This window comes from Cololabis saira, chromosome 1 (assembly GCF_033807715.1).
Source record: "Cololabis saira isolate AMF1-May2022 chromosome 1, fColSai1.1, whole genome shotgun sequence".
NCBI classification, from domain to species: domain Eukaryota; kingdom Metazoa; phylum Chordata; class Actinopteri; order Beloniformes; family Belonidae; genus Cololabis; species Cololabis saira.
In genome coordinates, this window is record NC_084587.1 from 22,278,990 (window position 1) to 22,305,986 (window position 26,997).

General features: G+C 40.7%; 1 protein-coding gene across 1 annotated transcript in view; it reads right to left on the reverse strand.

Moving 5' to 3' along the window:
- Positions 1-24,884, reverse strand: part of frem3 (Fras1 related extracellular matrix 3) — a 38,159-nt gene extending 13,275 nt beyond the window's left edge. The window contains exons 1-6 of the mRNA XM_061718283.1: positions 19,725-24,884; positions 18,624-18,713; positions 5,802-5,948; positions 4,227-4,457; positions 3,982-4,107; positions 3,564-3,815 (exon numbers count right to left, since the gene is read on the reverse strand). Coding sequence (XP_061574267.1) covers positions 3,564-3,815; positions 3,982-4,107; positions 4,227-4,457; positions 5,802-5,948; positions 18,624-18,713; positions 19,725-24,750 — 5,872 coding nt within the window. The 5' untranslated portion in view covers positions 24,751-24,884. The remainder of the gene's footprint in view (positions 1-3,563; positions 3,816-3,981; positions 4,108-4,226; positions 4,458-5,801; positions 5,949-18,623; positions 18,714-19,724) is intronic.
- Positions 24,885-26,997: the final 2,113 nt, after the last annotated feature.

Consider the following 26,997-nt stretch of genomic DNA (forward strand, 5'->3'; position numbering starts at 1 on the left):
ATCCAGACAGCTCTGTCTGAACTCCTCGCCAGAGGACTGTGGGTACACCTGAAGAATGAGGCGTACGCTTCAGCATGCACAAGCAGACTGACGCATAAGTGAAGGGATGTTCCCGGGATCATCTGACAGAGATGCTGATAGGAAAGCAGGTCAGAAACCGGCCACTCTACAAAAAGCAGCAGGCAAGAATTCACCGTCTTGGAAAACAGTGTCAAGTCGTCTCTCGTCAGGTTCGTATCGAGCGTGTTTTTATCTCACTGTGGATGCTCAGTCCTTTTTAGAGATCAACTGAGAGTCATGCCTAGAGCATTTCCACAAGAACCGAGGCAAAAAGTGAAAAGCGAATGCAAGAGATTCATTTTTTTGATTTTGATAATAATGGTATTGCAAATATATTAATGAATGCTTATGGCAAAAGTGTCAGATAGATACAAGCCAGTTTCCCTGATAAATTTAAGAGGTCAGAGATGAGAATTAACACCAGACAGTGGAACGTTTCACCTCTTTGCATTGCAAAGGTGTAATCTATATTAAAGTCAAAAACTTTAGTTACAGTGCCAACTAATTACATGCATCTTTCTGTTCTTAATCCTCTTGTATTAGTAGTTTATAGTTGTACAGTATCTGAAGTTTATTTGGCATCAAACCCAAACAATAAAGTTAATTTCTGAGTCTCTGTGGTCACTAGCTGTGTTCTGATCACAAGTTCGTGATGGTTCCTGGTCTTTAGATGACTACACGATCAGTGCTATGCAGAATTTTAGAGAGCAGAAAAGTGATCAGTCATCAAGCAACACCCGAAAAACATAAAACGCTCATCACAAAATAAGCACAATCCTAACTACATCGATTGAATCTGCACCAAATGTAATTTTTTGCTCTTTCAGCATCCAGATCTTTCTAAAAGATTCCTGAAATTCAGTCAAACAAGCTGATAAAAAACTGCAACAATCGTCGTATAACGATAACCACCATTAAAAAATACCACAGTTCGAATGAGAGGCAACAACACTGAGAACTTACGTAGTAAAATCATCATTAGATGACACAGGTGTTTGCAAAACCACAATTTGATTTTGCTTGGAGTAAAAAAGAAAAAAACATATCTAGCACTGGCATGGCAGCACGTGTGTCCAACTAGACTCTCAGCAGTCTGACCAGTACTTATCCAGCTGGACCCTCTTATGTGGTTTCTTACTTGTGTTGTTCTCTCAGATGTAAGTCACTTTGGATAAAAGCGTCTGCTAAATGACAGTTGTAGTAGTAGTAAATATTGGATTAGTGGGCACAGCACTCGCCAACGTGGAAACCTTAAGATCAGTGGAAGGAAGAGTCAGACAAATACAGTAACAATAGATGCTCAAACCTGGCAAAAAACCAAACCCCAAATTTACTCAGGCAGGCAGATGGTCACGCATGCACGCACGCACGCACGCACGCACGCACGCACGCACGCACGCACGCACGCACGCACGCACGCACGCACGCACGCACACACACACACACACACACACACACTGAAGCAGATTTATGGGGTGGTGTTTCTTCAGGACCCACCATGAAGTAGAACCACAATAAAGGTTTAGACTGAGGTGTCCTCTGTTGTCTTTTCACATGTCTGGGAATGCACACTGATTATTTATACTGAAAGTTTAATCGTACTCCAAGGTAACGCAACAAATTAGCTGTCGTTGAAAGATGGGGGAGACAGAAGAAAAATTATGAGAACAAGATAAGTCTGGAAATTCTGGGAAGTCGCACGGACTTTGTGTTTAAAAAAAATGGGGAAAACAGTCCTGAGTACCATCATGCAGAGGCGACAGAAGAAAAACATGCCACTCATGTGGACAATAGTCCCTCTTTCTCCACCACCTGCCTTTTAGGTCCCTGTGGACAAAAGGATGGCCTCTGTAGCCTTCTCAGCTCGTCTGAATGCCAACGAAGATGAGAAAGGAGGGAGGGGAAATCACGCAGGAAGTGCAGTGATATTTAAAGTCCTTTGTATCTGTCAGGCTACAGTGTAGCACTGAGCCTGCCGCTCTCCTGCGTAATACCTGCCTATTGTTATCTTGTATCTAACCCAGACAGATGGATGAAGCGGACTGTGTAAGCACAGCCGTTGACGCGTGCACGGAAAGGGTAATGAACGTTAGAGACACTGCGAATAGGCAGGCACAGAGTAGCAACAGTGGCGATCACGCTGCCTGGGCTTCTTTGGTGTTTTAACGGCGCTCCGATACCAAAAAATGAAGACACAGAGCATCAAAGTGGGGCCCGGCAACCAGATCCGCAACTCCCATCACCTCCTGCAGCAAATGTGGAAAGTTGTCTTGTAATCCTCTGTTTTTGTATAAAAATATAATGATATTTAAAAAAAAATACACAACATATAACTATACTCACTGTGTTGTCATTTATTTAACAAAATTGAAGTCAAAAAGAAGCAGTGCCCCATGATTCAGTGTTTTGTATGTCCACATTTAGCAGCGATAACCTGAGGTCATCATTTCCTGAATTAATTCAAAGGTGTCTCCCATCATTGTGGAGGATTTTTGATCCATTCTTCTTTACCACATTGCTTCAATTCGTTTAACTGTTTGAGCATCCATATGTGCACACCTCTCTTTAAACCCAACCGCAGCATTTACGGTTGATGACATGTGAGCTCTGGGCTTTGACCACTGATTTTTGAGTTTTCAGCCACTCTGATGTTTATAGTGGCCGGTGTGCATTCCCCTGTTGAATAACCCACATTTGATTAATCTTTAGCAGTTTGACATGTGGCCTCACATTTTTCCCTTGAATACATACAAACAAGTAAACGGCCCACTTGGTGACAACAAAGCGCCCGAGTACTGTGGCTGCACATCATCACCCTGCCCACTGCTGGTTCTACTGAAAGGCCATGTTTGGTATTCAACAAACATGGCAGCCGGGATAAAAGCCAAGCAACTCACATTGGTGTCAATTATGGATGGAAAGATGTTTCTCCTTTCCAGACTGATGCATGCCAACAATTTGTTCTCATTGCATTCCTTCAGTTCATCAAGGGTGAATCATTAGCAGCCTATAGCTGCAACGTAACTTCAGAAATCCTATGAAAGCAGCAAGGGGGTACTTAGTATTGCTCACAGGAGTTTTCTTTTTGGCTTCACCTTTTTTCAATAAATAAATGGCACAGCGATAAAAGTTGTATATTGTTGTTCATCTCAGGCTGTATTGGTTTGATACAAAGGCTTAGTTCCATCAGATGATTTTTATTATGCTGTTGAAAAGACAACAACAAAGAAACTAAAGACATACTATTAAGAGACAGGCAACTCATTTTAGCACGTGGCTATATTTATAAAGCTAGAGATCAACTTTGGGAGGATTGTAAAAATCTTTTTCCCCCCTACATTAATGTGCAGGGTTACAGAAATTCGTTATTAAGGATATAACTTTGGCATCTGACTATAGACGACAGACAGATGTTGATTTGGCTCCTTGTGCATCAGCCTGTCTGTATTCCTCTCTGGTGCCTGAGGTTTGCTGGAGAAATAAAAAAAAGTGCTGCGACTCACCATCATCACTGTCTGCCAAAATGGTGACTTTGGCCGAGGGGAAGCTGGCGGCCACCTGGCCACCCATCGGCATGCTGAGGCTGACGTTGAAGCTCTCCTCTTCCTCATACAGGGAGTCGTCGATGATAATGATGCGGCAGAGTTTCTCCCGCTCGTCCTTAAGGAAACGCAGTACGCTGGTGTGGTCCTCAGGCCGGGTGATGTAGTCAGAGTAGGACAGCACAGTGGAGGGTATGGTGCCAGTGGCTGTGCCTGAGGAATGATGGGATAACACTTCAGTTATTCTTGTGGGAATGGCTTTAGCAAGATGATCAGCAGGATGAAAGGAGAAAATCCCAAAACGAATATAATAACAGGAGAAACTAAGTTAAAAAACGTTTCTTATGTAAGACATTATTTATAAACAAGTTCATCTCACCTTGCTGTGTGTAACAAACTACCATAAGCTCCTGGCTAGCATCCCCTGAACGTCTGACAGGCACTAACAGCTCTCCAATATCCTCCTCTATCTTGAATTCTGCTTGAGGAATGAAGACGCTCGACTCTGGTATTGGACAAAGAGCATAACAAAGTGATTTATACATGCATGGATTGAAAACCACCTTAAATTAACTGTAAAGTGACAAAACTTTCCTCCAATGAAACAACATAGCTTATTCCTACCATCTCCAGGATCCACAATCTCCACTGTTGCAACATCAGGAAACTCCAGCAGCGCCATGACCGGGTCTGACAGCTGAATCTCAAACGTCTCTGAGGTCTCAAACTCCTGGTCTGTGAAGATCTTCACCCTCCAGGTTGCCGTCGTCTGGCCTGGGTTGAACTGGACCTGCTTCTGGGCTTTACCTCTGAAGTCCTTGTCATGCTTCGCTGTACCGTCCTTCGTTGCAATGCCTGTGTGAGAAAAATGGACATGTTTTAAGGAGCCACGTGGAGACTTTAGTAGCATTTAGACTCCTGGTGCCAACCAGTATTGTTTTATGGTGATATCAAGCCCAACGATCAAAATAAGGTGAACTGATTCTGTGAAGATGGACGTCAGACTCTATCTCGCCCCCTTTTACAGACACTTTAAAAGATGACTAGTAAAGGCATTAATGGTTTCAATTAGACAGAAGTTGAACAAAGAACTAAACTTAAGTTTTGCACCCTTATGGACATGCTGTGAGTGTTTTTAAGTTCTCTTTACTGACCCTGTCGGGGTAAACCGAGGACATCCTGCAGGCTTGAACTGAATCTGAAGAGATTTTAAGTGAGGGGCGATGTTTACGTTTTGCTGCAGGATTGAATTTCTTTAATGACAAATAATCTGACAAGAAGGAAGTTAAAGGGGAAAATAATTGGCTGTAATCCTCCATAGGATTTACTGAGTGAAATATTTTCTTCCCAGCTTGAATGATAAACAAAAAGGATCTGTAAATAATCCTATAATGATTAGGAAAACTTTAATTAAAGAAAAACAAGTCTGTTATTTGTTTTAGACTTTAGTTTCTAAAAAGAAAAGATGCGGAAAAAACTCTGTTGCATTGAATTATGGAATTACACAGTTAAAACAGTTTTTCAGATTTTTGAAAAGCTGACTGAGCTGAATACTTGGGGGATTGATAAAGTATGTTTGGATTTGAAGTGATCAACCTAAAATAATAGCTTTGGCGGAACCAGCCATGCCATCTGGTTGTGTATCTGTTAACTAGCCGAATAACTGTTCTAGCTTTATTCTCATCATGCTTGTATTTTCAGAACTTGGATCTGTAGTTTATTTACAGAAGAATACGGTAATGAGAAAATGAACCTTGTTGACTTTCTGAAGAGCTGCAAGTGTTGGAAGGACAACACACCAGCTCAAAGAGTCAAATTTCTGATATCCTCAGTGGATTGAAGGGATACATTAATAAGCTAGATTTTTGTGACGGTTGCAGGGTTTTATGTGCCGGGGTAACATGCACAATATACTGTATGTGGGTAACACGGCACGGATTCATTTGATCAAGGAGCCAACATTAGGGAGGTTAGAGGGCTGCATCCCTACTGAGAGAAGCAGGAATACTTCAGTGGGTTGATGTTATGCATTTAACAGTAACATACAGTAACAGAAAGTTGAGGACAACCATCAAAATCCCCCCCAACTGTAATCAAGAATTAATCTTTGTCTGAACGTTAATAACCCATTTTTCTCTGGAGTGAAAAACGCTGAATGTATATTTATTTCTGCTTTACTAAAACTTTGTAAACACTTACTGACAAAGGAGGTTTCCCCCAAGTAGCCTCGGCGTCTCAGCGTCACCTCCAAGAACTTGGCGTCTTCATCCACCAAGTAGAATTCCCGCTCCAGTGAGATCCAGGACCAGTTGAGCCGGAATGGCTGAGGTCTGAGTTTATTTCCACCTGCAGAGAGATAAAAGAGCTTCATTCAACACTACTTTCTGCTGTACTATAATCTACTTTGTGCATATTAGGAGTCAGTGAAGCATATAATCGGCAATCTGTGGTGGGCTCAAGGATAAAAAGGAATAAAAGGGGTATTTTAAGTGTGAAAGGGAAGCATGATAACTCAATACTCAAGTTTCGCTAAATCTAATATCACTGAAACACAAGAAGGTTTGGCTTATTTCTGTTTTAGGATTCTCACCCACTTTTATTGCATGTTCTGTCCCACTCTCAACCTAAACAGGCACATACATTAATACTTTGTTAATAAGTTAATGTTTCTTGTGGGAAAGTGCTGTAATATAATATAATAATATAATAAACTAATGCTTGTTGCAATAAAGGTTGACCACAGAGGTGAGATGCTGTCAAAGGGTGGCATCATTAGATCAACCTCACTAATATGACATGCATCAGTTATCTTATTTGGAGACTTCACACACCACTGTGTTATCCATGACAAAAGCTACGTTTCTAAGTTTCTAAGCTAAGCTCTGAACCATGTTGTCCATATGCTGCAGGCATCCAAACCTTCATCCACACAATCTCATGATTTCTAATCCCTCCAACTGTCTGCTCAGTTAATACGACAGACTTGATATCGACCACTTCAGAGATGCTTGAGGCAACGGGGAATATTTTTAGCAGACGTTACATAAACGTCCTGTGTTTTATCCTTCAGCGAGATGAGCCAGGTGACCTGTGACGTGTGATGTGGAATGGTTTTGGTTCAGTGGATTCCGTAAGTCTGGATCATGGAGGTCAGAGAGAGCGGTTTTAGTTTTGCAAGGCTAGTCACACTGAGAGCAGCTCTGCTGACCAAACGTAGTTGAAGATTCGTAGAGGAGAGGCAGAGCCTTCCTGGGAGGAATACAGGAGCATTTCGTTTCAAGTGATACAGGAGTCAGATATTAGAAAAACATGTGATAAAGGAAACATAATACTCATCAAGGGGGTTGAAAATTAAAAGCAAACAGTACCATGAAAACAAAGGGAAAGGAGCCTCACAATGATCCAGCATTGAGCTCAGTTTTGCTTCAATGAGGAAGAAAGAGCATGCGGTCTTTACGCTATGTGACTGAAGAGAATGAAAACACTGGGGGGGTTGAGTATTTGAGATGGGAAGGGACACTTCCTCAAACCCACATGTCCACACTGAAGTCAAACCAGGTTTAGTCTCAATAAGAGGACAACACTCACCAAAACAGAGTTCAGATGGAACCCATAACAAAAAGCAGAGATCCTGGACTAAATGTTAATAACTAGAAAAGCCATGTGAACCCTCAAAAAGTTACAGGTATTGGAGTACTTATATGATTACTGTGCGAATCTGTCCGTCATCTACCCCACATAGCTGGACAGATGAATGCAGAGCTCTTGTCGTGCCGCCGGGCGACGGAGTGGCAGAGTCCGTGGAGCAAAGCCACCGTCAATCACGCTCCATGCTCAGGTTTCCTGCTGTCACTGCTAAAAATACAGGAAACATGCATCATGTCTGTTTTTACTCCCCCAAATTCTTCAAGCGTAGATGCAATGAATGCATAAAATATTTAGAGAGCTTTTACTTTAGGTGCTTTGTGTCCAGTAAGTTCAGTTCTGTTCAGTAAGTCACTGATGAATAACCCCTCTGACCAATAAACCCACACTCGCGATACAATCAACTCTTGGCTCCACTAGAAAAGAAGAAAGAAAGAAAGAAAGAAAGAAAGAAAGAAAGAAAGAAAGAAAGAAAGAAAGAAAGAAAGAAAGAAAGAAAGAAAGAAAGAAAGAAGAAAAAAAAATCCTTGTAGAGCTTCAATGATTAAACTGTGTCGGTGCTTGGATGCTGAGCCCGCTGGGAGCTGATATGAGGAGAAGCTTATCAGTAATTCTCATCAAGGATTATCAGAAGCACGGTCAGGAACACTTTTTCGGAAACGCTTTTTCGGTTTTGGCATCAAGCAAACAGGCAGCTCTAGGCTTCTGCATTACAACATGGAGTCAAAACAATGTCGTTTTTATGAATCAATCCAGAGCACAAACATACAGCAGGTATTTCAGAAGGTGCTTCACCTTGTGCAGAACAATAACAGGATGACATAATCATACTTTTGGATCTAAAAATATATATAGAGAGAGTTTCAGATGGACAAAAAGAACACAAGGAAGCTGAAGCATGCTTCTTCACTGAGGCTTGAACTCCAGATAATTTGTAAATAATCGGTGACTGATTGGAAATGTTTTATATTCCACTGTATGCCATGATGCTGCCTGATCTACACAAGTCTGGTGGCGACAACAAGGAGCATTAAATTTGCTTTGCAATGACACATTTTTTAGGGTTGCACATACGTTATTTTTCTACCTACTTCTACATTTTGTGGTAATCTTGTGATAATGAATGGAAAACGTTTTAATTCAGAAAATTATTTTATCCAAAGTGACTACAAATGAGGAACTGTATGAACTAAAAAAAAAAGAAAAAATTGGTTTCTATGTGAAGTGGGACCACATATCTGCATTAAGTAAATGTCAAAACAATATGGATTCGATGAAGTCAAATAAAGAGATATTCTGAAAGTGGAAGTAATAAAAATAATAAAAATCTCTCATGTTAAAATGATCATTATACCAGAAATAAACATAAACACTTACAGTCTGCTTCAAAAACAGCTATGGTCTCAATCACTAGATTTCGCATCCATGAAAACTGTAGGGGGAGTGATTTTTCTTTTTTTTGTACCTTATCAGGTAAAATTATACAAAAGTAACAAATCTGTTCATGGTTAAGGGCATGTTTTTTGACTAAGTGTTGCATTGAAAAATGTACATGGCTACCTGTTATCATTTGCTGCTGATGACCAGCTGGTGCAGCCAGTCCCGGTTTGAGATGATCTCCGCTAGAGCAACCTTTGCCCCCACACCGATCACGACCACCCTGGAGGTATCAGTGTCGTGTTTGCAGCCCAGTTTACTGCTATCTGCGTTTCTGGCTGAGCAACCAGGCTGGTTTCAGGCCAGACTGGTAATATTTGGATGTGGTAGTTCTGGTGGAAGTCACCTGGAGATCTGGCAGACCTCATTTTGGCTCTGGTAGTTTTGGATGTTGCTACTGAAACATCATCTAAAGCAAGGACAGATTCAGTCAGAATGAATGGAAGGTAACTTCATTGAGCATCAGCGGCTGACATGAGCTAAACTAGGCCAAAATGTGCAGCCGGTTGTAACTGAGTTAAAATGGCAAGGTTTTACCTAAAAGTCAAACTTGTTCATGCCTCACATTTGCACGTTTTTGGATTAACCGAGGTTGTTAGGTGTCAGTTTCTGCCAGCAAGACTAGCTAACATAAATAAACAAGACGAAAATGTGACGACGAAAATAGGAAAAGACATGAATTAAGTCCAGCTCATATTGTCAATGTATATGATGGAGGAGTATAAGAGTATATAAGAGTATAAGAATAGCATATTCTGTATGGATAATATCTCCACTACTAATAAGAAATATTGATTTTTCTTTTTAATTTTTAATTTTCTCTTTGGCCTCTCCTTTCGGCGGTGTTGGTACAATGGTTTACATCAGACATTCTTCTGCTGTACATGCATTTATTTCTGTCCAGATTAACTTCTGTTCAAAACGCTAGTTTTCTTTTAGCTCTCTCCCAGGTCTTCCTCGATCTTTCCATTGTATTAACTAAGCATAAAAATCGTATGAAGTGCTTACACACAAAGTCAAGTAGTAGAAAATGGGCAGAGCTGTTTTCTGACTGAGAACATCAAAGCAAAGATCTTCCTCAGCCTCTCCCTGTCTTGCAAAACCTTCCTTCCCGCCAGACTCTGTGGGGACCAGAGCGACAGCTGTGGGCTACTCCTACGACCTCCTCCCCCCGCCACGTTGGCCTTCCTCCCTGTGCTTGGCTTTGTTCGCTCAGGGGACGAACAACTGAGAGGGACAGCAGGCCACAGTCTGGGTGGGCCAGATCTACCACCACGGCGTGCCTCCCTGCCTGCCTCCGCATTGTTCACCACATCGTATGAGTGGGGAATCTCCCTTCTCCGACTCCTTTTATACACGCTGTCAGACAGTGAGCTCGGAGCTGGCATGAGCCTCAACAAATCAAGAATTAATCAGGATGCCAGACTTCCCACGGTTACACAGACATAGCGCTTTCAGAATTGAAAATGGTTTTAATTAGCTAAAGAAAGAAAAAAAAGACCCGTGTAAAAAGCAACTGTAAACATAGAAGCCAAACCAGCGTATGTGATGTGGTTTATGCATGACTGAGGGTCTGATTTACTACAATCTTTATGGCAGTCTTACTATATTAGAGCAGCTATCAAATCCAATACTCTCAGTTGCTGCTGGAGTCAGCTCAGATTTCCATTAGCTTTCAAAGTGACAATCATTATAATTTTCTGCTGGGATGAAAAGTTTTATTGGCTGCAGTTATTTCTAAATGTCACTCTTAGCAGCTATTCAATAAATTAACTTTGCTCTGATTAATCGCTCACAAGGAAAATCAAGAATTACGACGGAGGCATGATGATGGCTTTGAGTCGGGGGAGGAACCAGTTAAACTAAAATTATTGAACTCAGAAAACACAAAGCAGGTATAGGATATTAGGGGGATTTAGAAAATGAGATCCAAAGTAACCACAGCCCCAAGAAAGATGGATCAAAACCTATTCAGGATATTAAAGCCCTAGATTTTCTTTGCACCAGCATGTTCCTGATGAGCTCATATTCACACAGCGCTGCTGCCGGCACCATACATAGATGCAGTGGGATTATGGGTCATACCGGAGATATCATTGGAGCGAGGGGAAGGCCAATATGAGGCTTGACGTTTAGTATGACGCAAGGAAGAGCAACCTACTAAGAATATCCTCATCAAGTGACAAGGATCCCATTATTGCATTTCCTCTCAATCATCCCGTATATATATAAAGACTAGATGGGATCCGGTCATCTATGCTCTGTTTTTAAGTGTCACAAGTTGCACATGTGTTCGGCACGATCAAAGAGATGCCAAAAACTGATCTAAAAAGAAAAATCTTAACCTTAAAATAATTCGCTTAGGTTCCTCCTCTTGAGGCGTGATCAGAATATCTGCTATGCGGCTCCAAAGTAAGACACTTGTAGGATGCAACATTTGATGTCCTAACAGATGCTTTCAATATTTGGAATAACAAGTGTATTACCAATATTAATTTTTAACAACATTTTCAATGAAGAATGATTAATAGAGAACAGAATGCAAAGGCCAGGAATGGACAAAATAAAATGTAGATTTTTTTTTTAGGATATTAGTTTTCAGTGCATACAACAGCAACCGTAGGGTCACACCTCTGTCTTGGAGGCCTCAGGAGTGTTGCTGTCTGATAACTAAAGTGTCCTTCTATCAGCGCTGATAGAAGGACACTTGTTGGAGGACCCATGACCTGCAACTGAGACCAGGATTACTGGCGTAGGGGCAGCACGTTTCGCTCTGACGGTCTTTAGATGTCATTGTACCCTGCACAGATTCAAGAGACTCTGTGCCAGATGCAGCATAGCAGCCCCATAATATAACAGAGCCTCCTCTATGTCAGTGCTCTTTTCTTTGAATGCTTACGTTTTGCATCTATGAGCACAGAGCTGATATGATTTGTCAAAAAGCTCCAGTTTTGTCTCATCTGCCCAAAGGATATTCTCCCAGAAACTGAGGTTTACTTAGAGAAATTCCAGTCTGGCTTTTTTATGATGTGCTCTCAACAGTGGAGTCCTCAGTCGTCCAGTTTGGTTCAAACAGTGATGGATGGTGTGATCTGACACTGTTGTACCTTGACCTCCGAGTTCACTTTGAATCTCTGAGGAAGTTGTTTTGGGCTCTCTGGTTTCCATATGTATTTTCCGACTCTTCCGTTTTGTCATCAGTTTTCCTCTTGTGTCCACATCCTGGGAGGTTGACTATTGTCCTATTTACCCTAAACCTCTGACTGAAATGTGCAGCTGTAGTCACAGGAACATCACACTGGGTGGCGATGGTCTTATAGTCTACCCTTAGCATGTCTGTCTAGAATTTCCTCAGACAACTCTTGCCTTTGCTTTCTCTGGTCCGTGTTCAGCTTGGTGAACACCATGACACCAAACAACAAGGTGACGAATTCTAACCCACTTAATAGTCAGACTGACTGACCGAAGATTGAACACACTTTTGATGTGAATTACAAGTGTTACTCTGCAGGATTGTTTTGTTTTGTAACAGGAAACATCAAAATGACTGGAAAACAAACTAACCTGGCTGAGACACACTGATTATTTGATGATATAATTATTTAAAGTACTTTAATACTACTGTAATGCTACTTCCTGATGATTTACTGTTATATTTGATATCGTAGTTATAAAAAGGTTGCAATGATAAGTTGTGTTTTGTGCCATGATTAAGTCAAAATTGACTTTGACGTCTATTAGGTAGGATAGAAGTGATTGACAGGTGTGAATTATTCATTTTCTTATCCCACTTTATTTATTTGTTTTATTCCTGTTTTGTGAGAATTCATGCTGCTCTAAAATATTGAGTCGTGCTCTTGCTTTCAAAATTTAAACTAATCATTTTTACACTGTTATTTGTGGACATACGGAAGATTGTTGTTTTCCTTGTGTTATCTTTTTTACCAGCTATCTTGCTCGAGTAGCTCAACTTGCAATCTCTAGCACCAGATGTGTTGCTTTGCACCTTCAGCTACCTGTTTCTTCCCTCTTACAACCACATCTGGGTAAATGGAGACTAGCAGGAAACTGGCCACGGACATCATGATTCATGAACATGGATGAAGATTTAGAGCACCGATGTGCTGGCTTATCAAAACCAAGGCAGGAAAACATAGCAATGATACTATTTTTGAGTCCTGGATGGGGAAATTTGGGCCAACAAAGCACTTTCACGTTCTGTCTAGGGATTGGGCTGCTAAATGCCTACAGAAATTGATCTGATTAACTGCTGTGGCGTTTCAGCCAAAACTACAAATGCTGACCTCATCCAGTCTGGTCCAAAATGATGCATGCATTGACAAGATGACAACCCCACAGACAGCGGGGGAGGGGAGGGGGGGGTTCGATTCCATGTGACTCGAAAGGTGAGAACAAGTAAGAAGAAGTAACTCAGTGACAGCTTGGATAGGCAATGCGACAGCTTTGCCATATGAGAGTGGATAAGAATAACCGCTGTAGCTATACATCATAACTCCCCGCCCCAGAAGCCCTCCAAGCACCATAAATCACAGCTGAGGAAAAAGGACAAAATGAAAAAAAATAGAGTGGACGAATGAGGCAATAGACATCATCTATTGTAAATGAAAGGTGAATAACCAGGAAGGAAGGAAAGGAGAGGCGGTAAAATGATGAATGCATCAAAGAAACAAAATGTCAATACAGCAAGGGTTTCTTGGTGGAGTGGATGAGGGAAAAGTGAGAACAGAGTGGGGTGCAGTGGAGGAAGACTGAGAGGCCTTGACTTCTCCAAGTCGCAGTGGGGCCCCTGACTGTGGCACCATCAGCCAGTAAATCTTTCTTTACTGTTGACACAAGTGACATACAAGTTCCCCAAACACAGTTAGGAAGCAAGGAGCATAGCATGGTCATGTCAGTCAGCAAACTGTTATATGGTACTTTGATGGCAGAAGTCCAGCTTTAGCTCTTTTTCACAAATATCTTTTCTTGCTCGTTATCATTTCACCTGCAGAGAGGTGCCCCTCTAAAAGCACACCTCCAGGGTGGAAGTCTCCGAGTTTATCGTGCTATCTGAGATTGGGTTGGATTTCTGCAGAGCAGGGAGTGGGGTGACCACAGACTTTGAAAGAGGATCCCTCTGGAGCCTTTGCTCTCACATACACACCTGTCTGCTCGGGACTCCACTGCTCAGGAGCAGGAGTCAGGAGTCTCGGAGGAAGTGCATTCCTCTGCCAGACTCTGAATGATCACATAACACTCCACCCACCGGGTCTTATGATCCCACCGTGGAGCTTTTTGACTATATTGTTGTTATAACATAAAGCACAGATAAGTAAGGTGAATGTTAAGGCTTCTGTTCTTTGTGTCTTTTATGTCCACGAGGAGAGTTTGCTTAGTCTGGTACTAAAATCTTAGATTTACTCAGGAGTGGGAAGAGCCCAATGCATTCTTGCCTTTGGCTTTTTGGAACTACGCTGAGTGGATGGGAATATTATGGGTGGACAGGAAAACAAGGGTCTTGTAAAAACAAAGTATTTATTGCTTCAGTACCCCAGTGCTTGAAAGGCTGTAGGGAGTTTCTGACCTAGTCACTTGGATGGAGGTTATTGCTTTCTTAATAGAAATTCAAACCACACAGGGGAAACAAGCCAAAAAATACTAAAATTCATGTTTAAACCCCATAAATCCTAATCACCTACAGAAAACGGATTTTGGGAGGGATTCGTGTAACCTGAGTACAGCCCACCAGGGAAGTTTTTTTTTTTAAGTATTATTATAATTTAAAAAAATAACGAAACAGCTGATGAGAGTGACAACAGCAGCAGGACATAACATGTAGGGCATATATTTGAAAGATGAGCAAGTGGGAAGAGAAAGAGAACTGCAAGCTGCTCAGTCTCGCAGCTGAGGACGCCATAAACCAGCGTATGTCCAGAACCAAAAAGGATGGTACATTGTTGAACAACTAGCCACAAAAATGACAAACCGGGGCTTCGCAAGAAGCAAAAACCCGGCCAAAAAACACTCATCCTGATGTTCATCCATCCTCATTTTGAAAATTACACCTGTCTTACGCTGCATATTACCCTGCTGATGTAGGGACAATATGTCACCCACGCCCACACAGGTTACATTATGTTACACAGAAAACACCTCCTTACTCGCCTTCTCTCCCATCAACTCGCCTGCAGGCCCGAGGAGGCAAATAACAAACCTTGTGTTTATATTGACATGTGTTAATCATCCAGCGATATTAACGGGATCCAATCTAAAAAAGCCTACTAATTAGATTCTCTTCCCGTGCATGTATACTAGGATTTCTCAGAAACTCCAGTTAAATCCTTAGCTAAATTGTTGCCAATAACTCGATTTAGATGTGCATGTAACCGGACCGACTCTCGATGGGAAATTTAAAATCACCATATATTCAAACATGGATGTTTTTAGAGGTAGGAAGAAACCCCCAGAGTCCCCAGAGATAACCCACATAAGCATGGAGAAAACATGCAAACTCCACACAGAAGGACCCCAGCTGAGATTCATACCAGGAATGCTCTAGCTGTGAGGCAACAGTGCTCACCACCAAGCCACCATGCGGCACCAAACTTTTAACAGATTTTTAAAATCTACTTTTGCATATTACTAGTGTACTAGTGTAAATACTAGAGTATTTAAAAAAAATAAAAAATCCAGAAAAATCTAAATCTTATCAGTGGTCAATTCAAATGCCTGCATCTAGTTCTAGATGAGCAAGTGGGTAATTGATAATATGCACTTCTGTAAGGGTACCACTCATGCTGAACAATAATTACGGGTTTGGAGGAGACATGCTGCTATTTTGACAGAGATTTTTTTTTCTCCAGAGAAAGCTTTCCTTATTTCAGCAAAGCAACACATTACACAAGCATGAGCCTATAGTAAAAGAGTCAAGGTGCTTAACTGACCAGCCTACTGTCCATGTAAGCCACTGACAAAAATTGGAACATTATCAAATGATGATGACAAATGAAAGTGTTTAGAAGCAGAAATCTTAGATCAAGTAAGAATGATGAACCGCTAACTAATCTCTCCTGAGAACTCTCTCTGAGCAGGGCTGCATAATAAATTATCTAAACTGTATTTGAAAAAAGAAATGTCCTCCTGGAAATGTAAAATCTAAATGCTAATTAGTGACTTTAAAACTTCAGATTTTCACTCCCCAACATCCACTCCAGCACTTTTCAGTGCAGACATAATTCAGTAGTGCTCCTCAACTCCCGCAAACACACTGCAAACACACATTTGCTGCCTCACACACTGAACATTGAAGCATCTGATAAATACCTTAACCCTTAAACAGGCAGGAGTGGAAAATGAGTTGTGATATATATATATATATATATATATATATATATATATATATATATATATATATATATATATATATATATATATATATATATATATATATATATATATATATGTGATATATATGTGATATATATATATATATATATATGTGTGTATATATTATTATTATTATTATTATTATTATTATTATTATTATTATTATTATTATTATTATTATTATTATTATTATTATTATTATATTTGCATACACACTTTTGCAGCAACGGTGCGTACATGTGTGCTTGCAACCTGTGATCCCAAGAGGCTATTAGTTTGAGTGTGCATTATTGACTTCCTTGGGAAGAAGTGTTGTTGCAGCACATGTGGAGGCAGGTATAAAGACCCGTAAGCAGCTCCCCCATATCATTGCATCTAGGGGGTATTTCTGGGCACAAGGCTACACTTTCAAATTGAGCATCTTATTTAAATTTGTTTGTTGTTAACAAAACGGTTACAAAGGGGTATGTCAAAATTACGAATAATTAACATAAAACCATTAAAAAAATCGTAATTCAAATAAACTTAATATGTGGTTAAAATGCTGCACAAATGCCACACATTTACAGCTAAGCTTATTTTTTGCAGCTCTATGCCTAATAAATGAATTAAAAAAAAACTGGAACCACTATGAATATTTAATTACAGTTAGTTTTATAGTATTGGTTTACAAGTTTATCTTTAACTCTGTATTCAGTTGCACAATTTGATTTACTGGATAAACAATTTTATTTTCTAATAAATAAACTACAATGGCGTATGTAAATGTTATCCACCAAAGGTCAGATTGAGAGGATTATCTTGGTTGCAAATCTCTATTGACCCAAAGTTATTTCAACACAAACGGCCCACCTGCTTAGATTTATTAGCAGATAGCTTGACCATTAGCGTGCTCTGCAGCTGCGTGCTCCTGCATGTCCAGGATAATGCCTTTCTCGGGGTTTCACATCTTCAACACTTCACATGAGTGATTCAGGCTGACTCTTCTCCCTCTTTATCTGCCATCTATTTGATCCTCTCCCGGATGTGCCCAAGTATTTCTCTGTGCATGCAAGTGCTAACAGACACGTGTGGAAGTGACTATTACTTTCTCAAGTGGCAGTCTTTCTTAGAAGTAAACTGTGGCTGTGCAAAAAACCAAGGTTTTGTTTTATGCTACAATTTGCATTATTGCACCTGGGTAAGTTGAGTATTCTTTGAGACTGAAAAAAGTGGCTAAGCAAACTGAAGAAAAAAGTATTGTCAAGCTAATTGAAGCCTTTATATCCCCTTCCTGTGGTTGAACCCACACTTAAGGGCAGAGAAGCTCTGGTGAAACAGCTTATTAAGGCACAAATGTAAGAAATATTACTGAGAATATCAGGTAAAATTTAGATTCTAAAACAATAACAGCTGTTTCAAGTAATGTTAGAGGTATTATTGGACCTCTAAAAAAAACCTATCATCTATAACCCTTACAGTCTGTGAGGGGAGTTAATTAGTAGGCTTTGAACCAAGGCCAAGCTGAGCCTCCACTTTGCAAACGTAAGGATTGTAATTTGGCAAATTTACATCCTCCAAAGCCTTGTCTGTCAATAAGGATGATTGTGTTACTAGCACTGCCCCAATGCAGCATAACTATAGACTAACCTTTCTTGTTCTATATTTTATAGTAGCTGGTAATTCATCTTTTGCATTTTGTTGTTTCACATATCATTTAATTCTTTACTGGCATGTTCTGTGTGGCTGAGCTGGATATGCCAAGCCGAAAAGCTTTTAAATTACAACTATAACTTATGATCCCCTCAGCTCCGAGGCTATGTGATTCATTTCAGATTTCATTCAGGATAAACGACACTGGTTGCTCAGTAAGTTACTTACTGAAAAACAAAGTGCATCAGTCAAATGGGAGACATACATGTGATGGAAAGATGTGGAATGATGGGAATTGTACAAGAATGCAATACAAATATGAATATGAATTTCTAAGACAATGTAAATCCCTATATTTAAAAGATTGTGCCATATTTCACATCATAAACATGAAGGCAGTCATAAATATTTATAAAGCCGAGAGGAAGTGTGTTTGTGAGACTGGTTCCAAAAATAAAGTATACTGAATAATGTGTTGTGCATCTCTATACACATTCAATTCACACAGCCTCTTCAAGCAGATGATGAAAGGTGACATTTGAATGCACCAAGAAGCACCCTGAGGGAAAAGATCCCTTTGTTCATTAACAATAAAGCTTAAAGCATGTTGTAGTCTTTCAGTTTTACGAACTCACAGTCTCACAGACCAGGGGTTTGGCTTCAGTCTCCTTTGACCCCTTTCCTTTAGACCTGCTACCCTTTCCACTGGCGCGAACAGAGGCGGCACCTCTGTACTGGGTGTCAGTCAGGGCCAACTGCCCTAAGTCTTTGTGATGCAAACATGTGTGATTGACATAGAGCAGTGAGTTTCAATCTTAAGGAACCATTAAAAGCCTGATACGTTTTGAGTAAAACCATCTTGCAAACGATTCATGAGTAATATGGTCCTGTTTGATGTCAGTGCATACATGTGTGTCCTACCGTTGTCTTCAACCGTGAAATAGAAGATATCACTTGTCGCATTGCTTCCATCCAACAGCACGTAACAGATCTTCATGTCATTGATGTCAGCTGTTGGTTTTGACAAACACAGAGAGGCAGACTATTAGAAAAAATGGTAACAAAAGGTGATGAAAAGACACTTTTAAAGTTTGATTTACACCCCTGAGGCATTGATAACTATGGTAATTAAATAAGAAATACAGTAGAAATATGTTCAAAAGCAGTCAGAGTTTATATAACGTACAAATAAATTCAAATGCACAGTGTTGCCACAACGTAATGGGATATGCAAGGTTACACACTGAAAACAGGTAATGCAGTGACAGCTGAAGACACAGTTATAGGAAAAAATATAAGAGAAGTCTATTTTCTTAATTTTTTTTTCAAAGAAAGAAAAGAAAAGAAACATTGTTTCTGTCTTCTAATGTGACACCTGAAAAAGTTAATAAAATAAGACATTTTGCTTAATAAACATAGCCAGACACTAAAAAGGAGGAGTGTAACATGAAGTACAGCTCCAACCATGTATTTTTTGCCAAAACATAATGAAAGAGGAAAACAATCGGGTGTTAGAAGTCAAAATACAAGTCTGTTAAAAGATTCAGACACAGGCTGCCTGGCTGAAAGTTAGGCACATTCATCATTTCCATCGTCCAACTTTTTTGCCATATTAGGGAAACTACTAACCACGTTAGTTGTTTGTTGTTTTTTTTAAGTATGAACATTTTATATCAATGCAATGCAAAACGTGTCACATGAAGGTTTTGAAAACTCAAAAAGATGGCGCTTTTGGCTGCTTTTTCATTAATCACAAACCGGTAGTTGTTCTGTGGTGGCTATCAATACATTTCAGTGTCCCAAAGGATCCAGTTATTTACACAGAAAGCACATACAAAGGATTGAAATGCTTTGCTTTGTGTTTGTAGTTATATGACAAATGACTAGTATGTACTCTGAACTTACCTCTGGCATTTTTACGTTACTCATTTTAACAAGAAGCATTTAATCTGCTTTTCAAATTTATATCCATGAAACTTTAAGATTTACATTAAAAGGTGGTATAGTGTGATAACATCTTACCTTGCGTGAAGGTCTTGATGCTATCATTGCCCAGCGCCATGTTTATGATGAAGCCATGCAGAGGAGCCTCAGTCACTGTGTACTTCAAGACCTTCTGTGGACTGTCTCTGTCCTCTGAACGGAGGACTTTGCTGGTGACCACAAAGCCAAGGTGTCCTGTTTGGAGGACTTTCAGTGAGGGAGCAACTTTGTTAACAACAATCTGGGGCACACCGTTGTCCACTGTATTGATGTGAATGGTCATCATTTGAGGTTTGCGTGTCTCATACACAGTATCCGGGAAGACGTAAAAGTCTGTATGAGTGCCGTCTGTGACGGTGAAGGAGAAGCTGTCATCGTTGGTCTCAGTGCCATCATGCCTATAGCTGATTAGATTTTCGTTCAAGTCCTGCTTGGTAAAAGTTGTGATTGGTAGGGTGTTGTTGAAAAGCAGCTGGCCGTGCACTGGTACCTGCGTAACCATGAATCGAAGCATGTTGTCAGCTGTGTCCCGATCCTCAACGGTCAGCTCAAATGGTGTAATGAGCTTTGTTTCTCCCTCCTCTACAATCAGCTTTTGCACTGCCAAGACAGGTTTTTTATTATCTACATCAGTGATGGACACTCTGAAGGTTCGGAAGACAGGATTGTAGCCGTCAGTTACCTCAAACTCAAAGCTATCCATTTTCATCTCATCATCTGAGGTGTGGATGTAGTAGATCTTGTTGCCCGCAAGTTGAAGTTGGGTGAAGGTGGAAATGGGCACCCCTGGGTAGTCACTACACTCCAAATGCCCTCTACTAGGAGCTCTTGTGATGCTAAAGCTCAGGTATTCGTCAGGACTGTTGATGTCAGAGGTGCTCAGAAGGTCAGTAGTCAAAGTTACTTTTCCGCCTTCTTTGAGTGTCACACCTTTGTTGATAACATCAGGAAAAACCATGTCAATGCTTCCAATGTTGATGTAAAAGTAACGGTCAATGAGTGGATTGATGCCATCTGTGACATCAAATTTCAGCAGGTCACGAATGCCCTCCTGGCCGGTATGCACATACTGAATGAGTTGTTTGTCAATTTCATTTTGTGTGAAATTCATTCCCAGGGTTATATTGCCCAAAACATCACCAAATTTGCTGATACGCTGCAGGTAGCCTTGGCCAGGTCCATATCGTACAATATATGTTAGTTCTTTGTCCTCCGAATCAAGATCTGTTGCCTTTAAAACCCTGTTACTGATTACTTTTGTCTCTCCAATCTCTACATCAAGACCATCATTTATAGTCATTCTTGGTGTCTCATCATCAACAGGAATAACCATGATGAGTACTGTTTTTTCAACATTGTGTATCCCGTCAGTTAGCCTGACTTCAAAACTGTCTTCTTTAGTCTCAGAATCATCATGCTCATAGACAATATTGGATGCTTCTTTGATCTGCTCCAAGCTGAACTTCTCCACAGGGATGCTTCCAGTGCTGAGCTGCTGAACTATTTGACCATGCTTTGGGTTTTTGACAATCTCAAAGTGCAGTTCGTCTCCAGGGATGTCAGCATCAGCCGCATTCAGAATTGGTGTGTCAATAACAAGACTCATGCCCTCCATCACCACAAACTCGCGTATGAAAATCTCAGGCTTTTCATCATTGGTAGGAATTATGACTATGGGGAGAAAATGGCGCTCAGAGAAGTTTATACCATCTGAACAGCGGAAAGTCAAACGATCCTCCACAGGTTCAACCCCTTTATGGATGCTTTGGACATAGTAGATATGACCAAGGGCAACATCTTTAATGGTAAAAGCTGTTATAGCTGTCCCAGCTCTTGACTTCTCAGAACCCGTGGCTGGGGAGATGTTCTCTACGTAGCCAGATGTTGGCTGGACAATGATGGTGCACAGGATATCGTCATTGTCGGTGTCAACATCCTCAGCTTGAATCTGAGCAAGAGCAATAACATTCTTCTCACCCTCAACTACAATAAACTGTTGTCCAACACTCACAACAGGTGGAATACTGTCAACAGGAAGGATGGTGACATGAACTGTTACACCTTGGACCTTGTTGCCACCAACCACCCACTGATCGGACATATCAGACAGAGTTATGTTGAAGGAGTCATGTTTTTTAACTGGACCAATTTCACCAGACGTGTGAACATACACCACCATTCCACTGATTATGTCTTCCTGGGTGAATCTCTCAGCAGGAGCACCATTTACCTGGATTTCACCCAAAGTGGGAGGATCTTCAATAATAAAAGTGAGCATGAGATCATCTGTGTCTTCATCTCGACCCTGAATGATATTGCTTGTAATTTCTGTTGCACCATTCTCCAGCACATCAATGGAAGTCCCGAGCACGCCTTCTGGGAGCATAATTGTAGGGGTTTCATCATCAACCGGCTCAATGGTGATCCTGATGGTAATTGGTAGCTCATGGAAACCATCACTCACATCAATTTTAATGACATCGCCAAGGGATTCCTCGCCTCCGTGGATATAAGTTAGATGGCCGTTTGTAATGTCTTCCAGCACAAAAGTTTCACCATTTGACATGTCAATTCCTAAATACTGTAACTGTCCATATAGAGGACTCTGTGTCACAGTGAATATTATATTTTCATCCTCTGTGTCCATGTCAGTGGCATCAAGCTGTTTCCTGGTGATGACAAATGTACTTCTTTCCATAATGGTGAACCCCGTGTTAGTGATAATTGGGGGTTTGTTGTCTACTGGCTGTAGAAAAATGGTGAATAGTCCATCTGCTGTGTTACCAGCTGTGTCTTCCACAATGAATGTAAACTGAGCCACTTTTGGAGTGATGCCCAGTTCCTGGTCTGGAGGCTTGTAAGCTACTTTGTGATGATTAACCTGGGCTTGTGTGAACTCTGTAATTACAGTGTCAGGGTTGTCAGTCAGTACAATTTCACCCAAGGGAGCTGGATTGTTCTCATCTGTATCAGTTGGCGGTGTAGTGATGGTATATTTCAGGTCTCTGTCATCCGAATCTAGATCAGTATAACACAAGAATTTCTTTCTAAAGTAAGTCAGCTCATATTCCTGGACAGTCATATGAAGGGTGGTGCCTGGGAAAAGCTCTGGGGGGAGGTCATCAACAGGATGGATTTTAATGGTGAACATGTGTTCCCCTGATTGATTAGGAGGGTCGTTGTCATCCTGGACGCGGAATATGAACTGATCGATCACCGTGGTGATGCTATGGGGTCCGATGTGACGATAGAAGAGCTTTCCATCAAGAATATCCTGCTGAAACCATTCAGTTACCACCTGCTCAAACATCTCATCTGTCTCACTGAAATTCCACTGAGTTGGGTCAGTAGGTGGCTCTACTTGCCTCAGCACAAGCTCCCCTACCGTGGAATATGGTGCTTCCAAGATAAACTTAATAGTGGAGTCCTCTGAGTCAATATCTGAAGCACTTAGGATGAAGGGAGAGATCTGCATTATTTCATTTTTGAAAAGCGCCAGGCCGGTGTTGGCATTAATAATCGGGGGCTCATCATCAGTGGGGGCGATAGTGATGGGGAACAAAAATTCAACTTCATTGCTCCCGTCAGTCATTCTGAAGATGATGTTGTCACTGTAGGTGTCACTGCCATCATGCTGGTACACAACAATGCCAGCGTCTAGATCCATAGGTGTAAAGAATTTTCTACGTGTGCCGAGCACAGTAAGGTCCCCATGTTTTAAACCATCAACAACTGTGATTCTGACATCTTCCAGGTTATCTTCATCGCTTATTTCTAAATTCTGTGAACTGGAGAGAGGTCTGGACTGCCCTTCAAACAATAGCTGCCCTGTATTTTTGGTTGCAACTGGAGCCAAGGTATTCATAGGCTTCACCACAATCATAAAAGCGAATGGATCAGACACTGAACCATCAGTATCTACAATTTCAAATTCCAGTTGGAAAATTCTTTCCTGTTCTGAGTCCTCTGAGGGTGGTTTGTAGGCTATTTTCAGGTCTTTGATGTCCCGCTGATAGAAGGAGGTGATAGGAAGGTTCTGATCATCTGTGCTGATAATATAACCCTGCTGAGGGCTCATTGGTGAAGTAATATTGAAGATCAGATCATCTGGGTCAGATTCAACATCTTCAGCAGCCAGCATGTCACTTGTAATAGCTGTCATCACAAACTGATCAACTTCCATCATCATCATGGCTACAAAGCTGGGTTTGGGAATGGTATTCTCAGCACCGTCTTTGATTCTAACCATCATTTGGAAATGCTCCTGCATTATTGTGTTGCCGTCATTATCCTGGATCTCAACCATCATTGGAATATAGTCTCTGTTCGGTGAACTGGTTTTAGCAGTGTGTTTGTAGCGAATGCCCATATTTACAAATTCATCACAATCAATCATTTGGCCATTGACGGGGCTATTTAAAAGAGTGCCATACCTGGGAAGACCTCCAGCGCCGACAAGAGTGGTTATCTTACATTGCGTGACACCATCTTCATAGGAAAACTCCAGGGCTTTTTTATCAATGGGGTTGCTGTCCCCACTGAGCTTCTCAACATTAAGTGGCATATTCCTGGTGAGAATCTCAAGTTGCTGAAAAACTACCTCCACTTCTAGCATGAAAGGGATGATGACTGTGTCTGTCTGGGAGTCATAACGAAGCTGCAGTTTCACACGATCCTTACTGGGGCTCCGAGATCCAAAATGCGTGTATTTCACTTCATCTGCTCCAAAAGAACATGGGAACCTTTTGGGTGTCAGCATCCCAGGTTTCTGAGTTAGTGGGTCATTGTCCAGAACCGTGATGTGGCAGCGGTCACCCGGCTGCACTTCAGTCACAAGATCATTCACAGGGTCCAGAAACACAGACCTCCCAAAGGGTACTCTGATCCCATTGTTAGCGACGATGATATTGTCTTCATTAGGCCTGGACTTGTGGTAATAGAGGTGCGCTGAATCAAACTGTTGGGAGAACACTGGAGCAAAACAGGAGCTAAGGGAAAAAGTTACAAACAGGCATCTCAAAAATGCCCACTTGGGAATTTGGAAACTTTGCAGACAACCAGCCATGTCCACTGCCAGTTGCCTTGCAATCTGTTTCAGAAGTCAGAAGAAGCAGCAGCCAGACTTGTCCACTGAGGGAGGAAAAAGCATTAAAAAAAAGAAAAGAAAAGAAAGGTCTCTCTGATATTTGGACCTTGCAATCTGTCCTCTATGTTCCTGAGTTTCAGCGTGGCCACACAGACACAAGTGTGGTGAATGCTGGAGGGCTGTGCAGGTAATAATGAAACAGTAGACAGTGACAGGCACAGGCTCCTCCTTCTGTCAGCACAGGGTGGGAGCCTCCAACCCCCACTGCTAATTTAAGAAAGACCATTGGACAAGACTGAAAAAGTGCTGCACCAACCCACACCTACCCCTCTCCCTTTCTCTCATACTAAAACAAATTCTTAGTTGGAAAAAAAAATATGTAAAAGCTGATAGAATTTAATCCATGTTTTTAAAATCGCTGAACACTATCCTATCAAAAACTTTGATTATTCGTTAAAAAATTTGATGAGTTAGGATTACTGAATAAATATTTAATAATAGATAGTTACACGTTTGTTGTATTATAAGTTCATTAATATATATAAAAAATGCAAAAATATGTCCAGTATACATAAACATTTTCTTTTTTGAAAACATAACAATTAATTTGCATTATTAGTGGTCTAAATGATAATGTTGAGTTGGTTATATAATCCTTATTGACCTGATGGATTTGCTGAAATTCCTCAGGGGGGTGAGGGCTTCTTTGAAGATGTGAACTCTGTGACTTAGTAATTAACACCGTGATTAAAGTCCACATATACTGATCAAGCCTGGTGTGTCATCATCCATTTTAAACTTCCATCTTTAGTGGAAACATTCTTTTGTGAACATTTTATCTAAAGTGTCATCTAGTAGAAGTGCAGTTGAAATTTGTGCTCTTACCCAAAATTGAGTTCTTTATATTGGAAAGACAAAGTTTATTATCACCATTAAAACAGGCAGTGGCCCGAGGATGTGCAAAGACATCTGTGCTCTTCTCCAAGGTCATACTTCGGCACCGGTGTGGCTGCTCCCAGTCTGAGTCAGCGTTGCCAACTGCTCAGTAAGGAAAGTAGCTACTGTCTGTCCTAACGGTGGCTAGAAGTCGCTAAATGATGTCATCACATAATTTGCATAATTTTCCATTTGTATGTAAATGTAATGGAGGCTGTAAGAAAAGGCAATAAACTGGGAAAAAACACAGTTTATGTTTACAACAAATTAACTTTCATTTTATTGATCCAAGGACGCACTGGCTGCTTGCTGAGAAACAAGTGAAAACATGTGTTTTTTTCACATGAGAGTTGCCAAAAGTTCCAAATAAGACCAAAGAAAGCCACTTTCCAATAAATTGGCATCTGCTGGCAAGACAGATGTTAATGGAGATTGTTCAGTGTATCAGAAAAAGTAAAAAACACAACACAGATCAATATTTCACAAGAAACTCCCCTTTAAAGAGTTTTAAGTAGATTAATTGAACGAGAGCCAATTATCTTCCTCTCATACCTTAATACCTCCCCTTCCTTCCTCTTCCTCTTCACATTATCTCTATAAATATGTACTGCATAGTACTTGATGTCTTTTGTCTTTGTTCACATGATTTATCTTGTTTCTAATTCCTTCAGAACTCCAGGAATCCGGATTAGAAAATTTCTCCTATATCTTTTTTATGAGCACTAGGTCGTGATAACGACTCACCACTGGGTCACTGCTTGTTAAGAGGTTAATGTCAGATTTAAATCAGGGAAAATCCCTCCTCTGTTTTTACTCTGGATGCAGTGAGAACGTGAGAATGTGAACTCAGTATGCTGCAAGGTCATGTCAAGATAAAAATACTTAGCAACCTTTTATGGATCATCTTTTCAGTTGAGCTTGACACTATGATACAAGTGAATTGCTAAAACGTTTTCATGCTAGATTGTAATCCTGGATTTTTACTTTTGTTGTCACCAATGTCAGTGAGGATAATCTTCTGTTTTGTTTAGTTTTATATTAAACAACACATTCTAAACCTGATGAAGATGAGCAGTGATAGATAATGTTAATGCACAACAGTTTTGAGTTGAGATTTAATGCAGTTTCTTCATCAATTTGCATCATTGAAGCGTCTCATTGATTGGAGGTGGAGATGCTTTGGGGGCAACAATCCGAACCACTCATCGACCTTCTTGTGTGTGTGGGCCAAATAGCTGAGATGCCGTATGCATCCAAGCATTCTGCAACACACTTTTCATTGCATCCTGT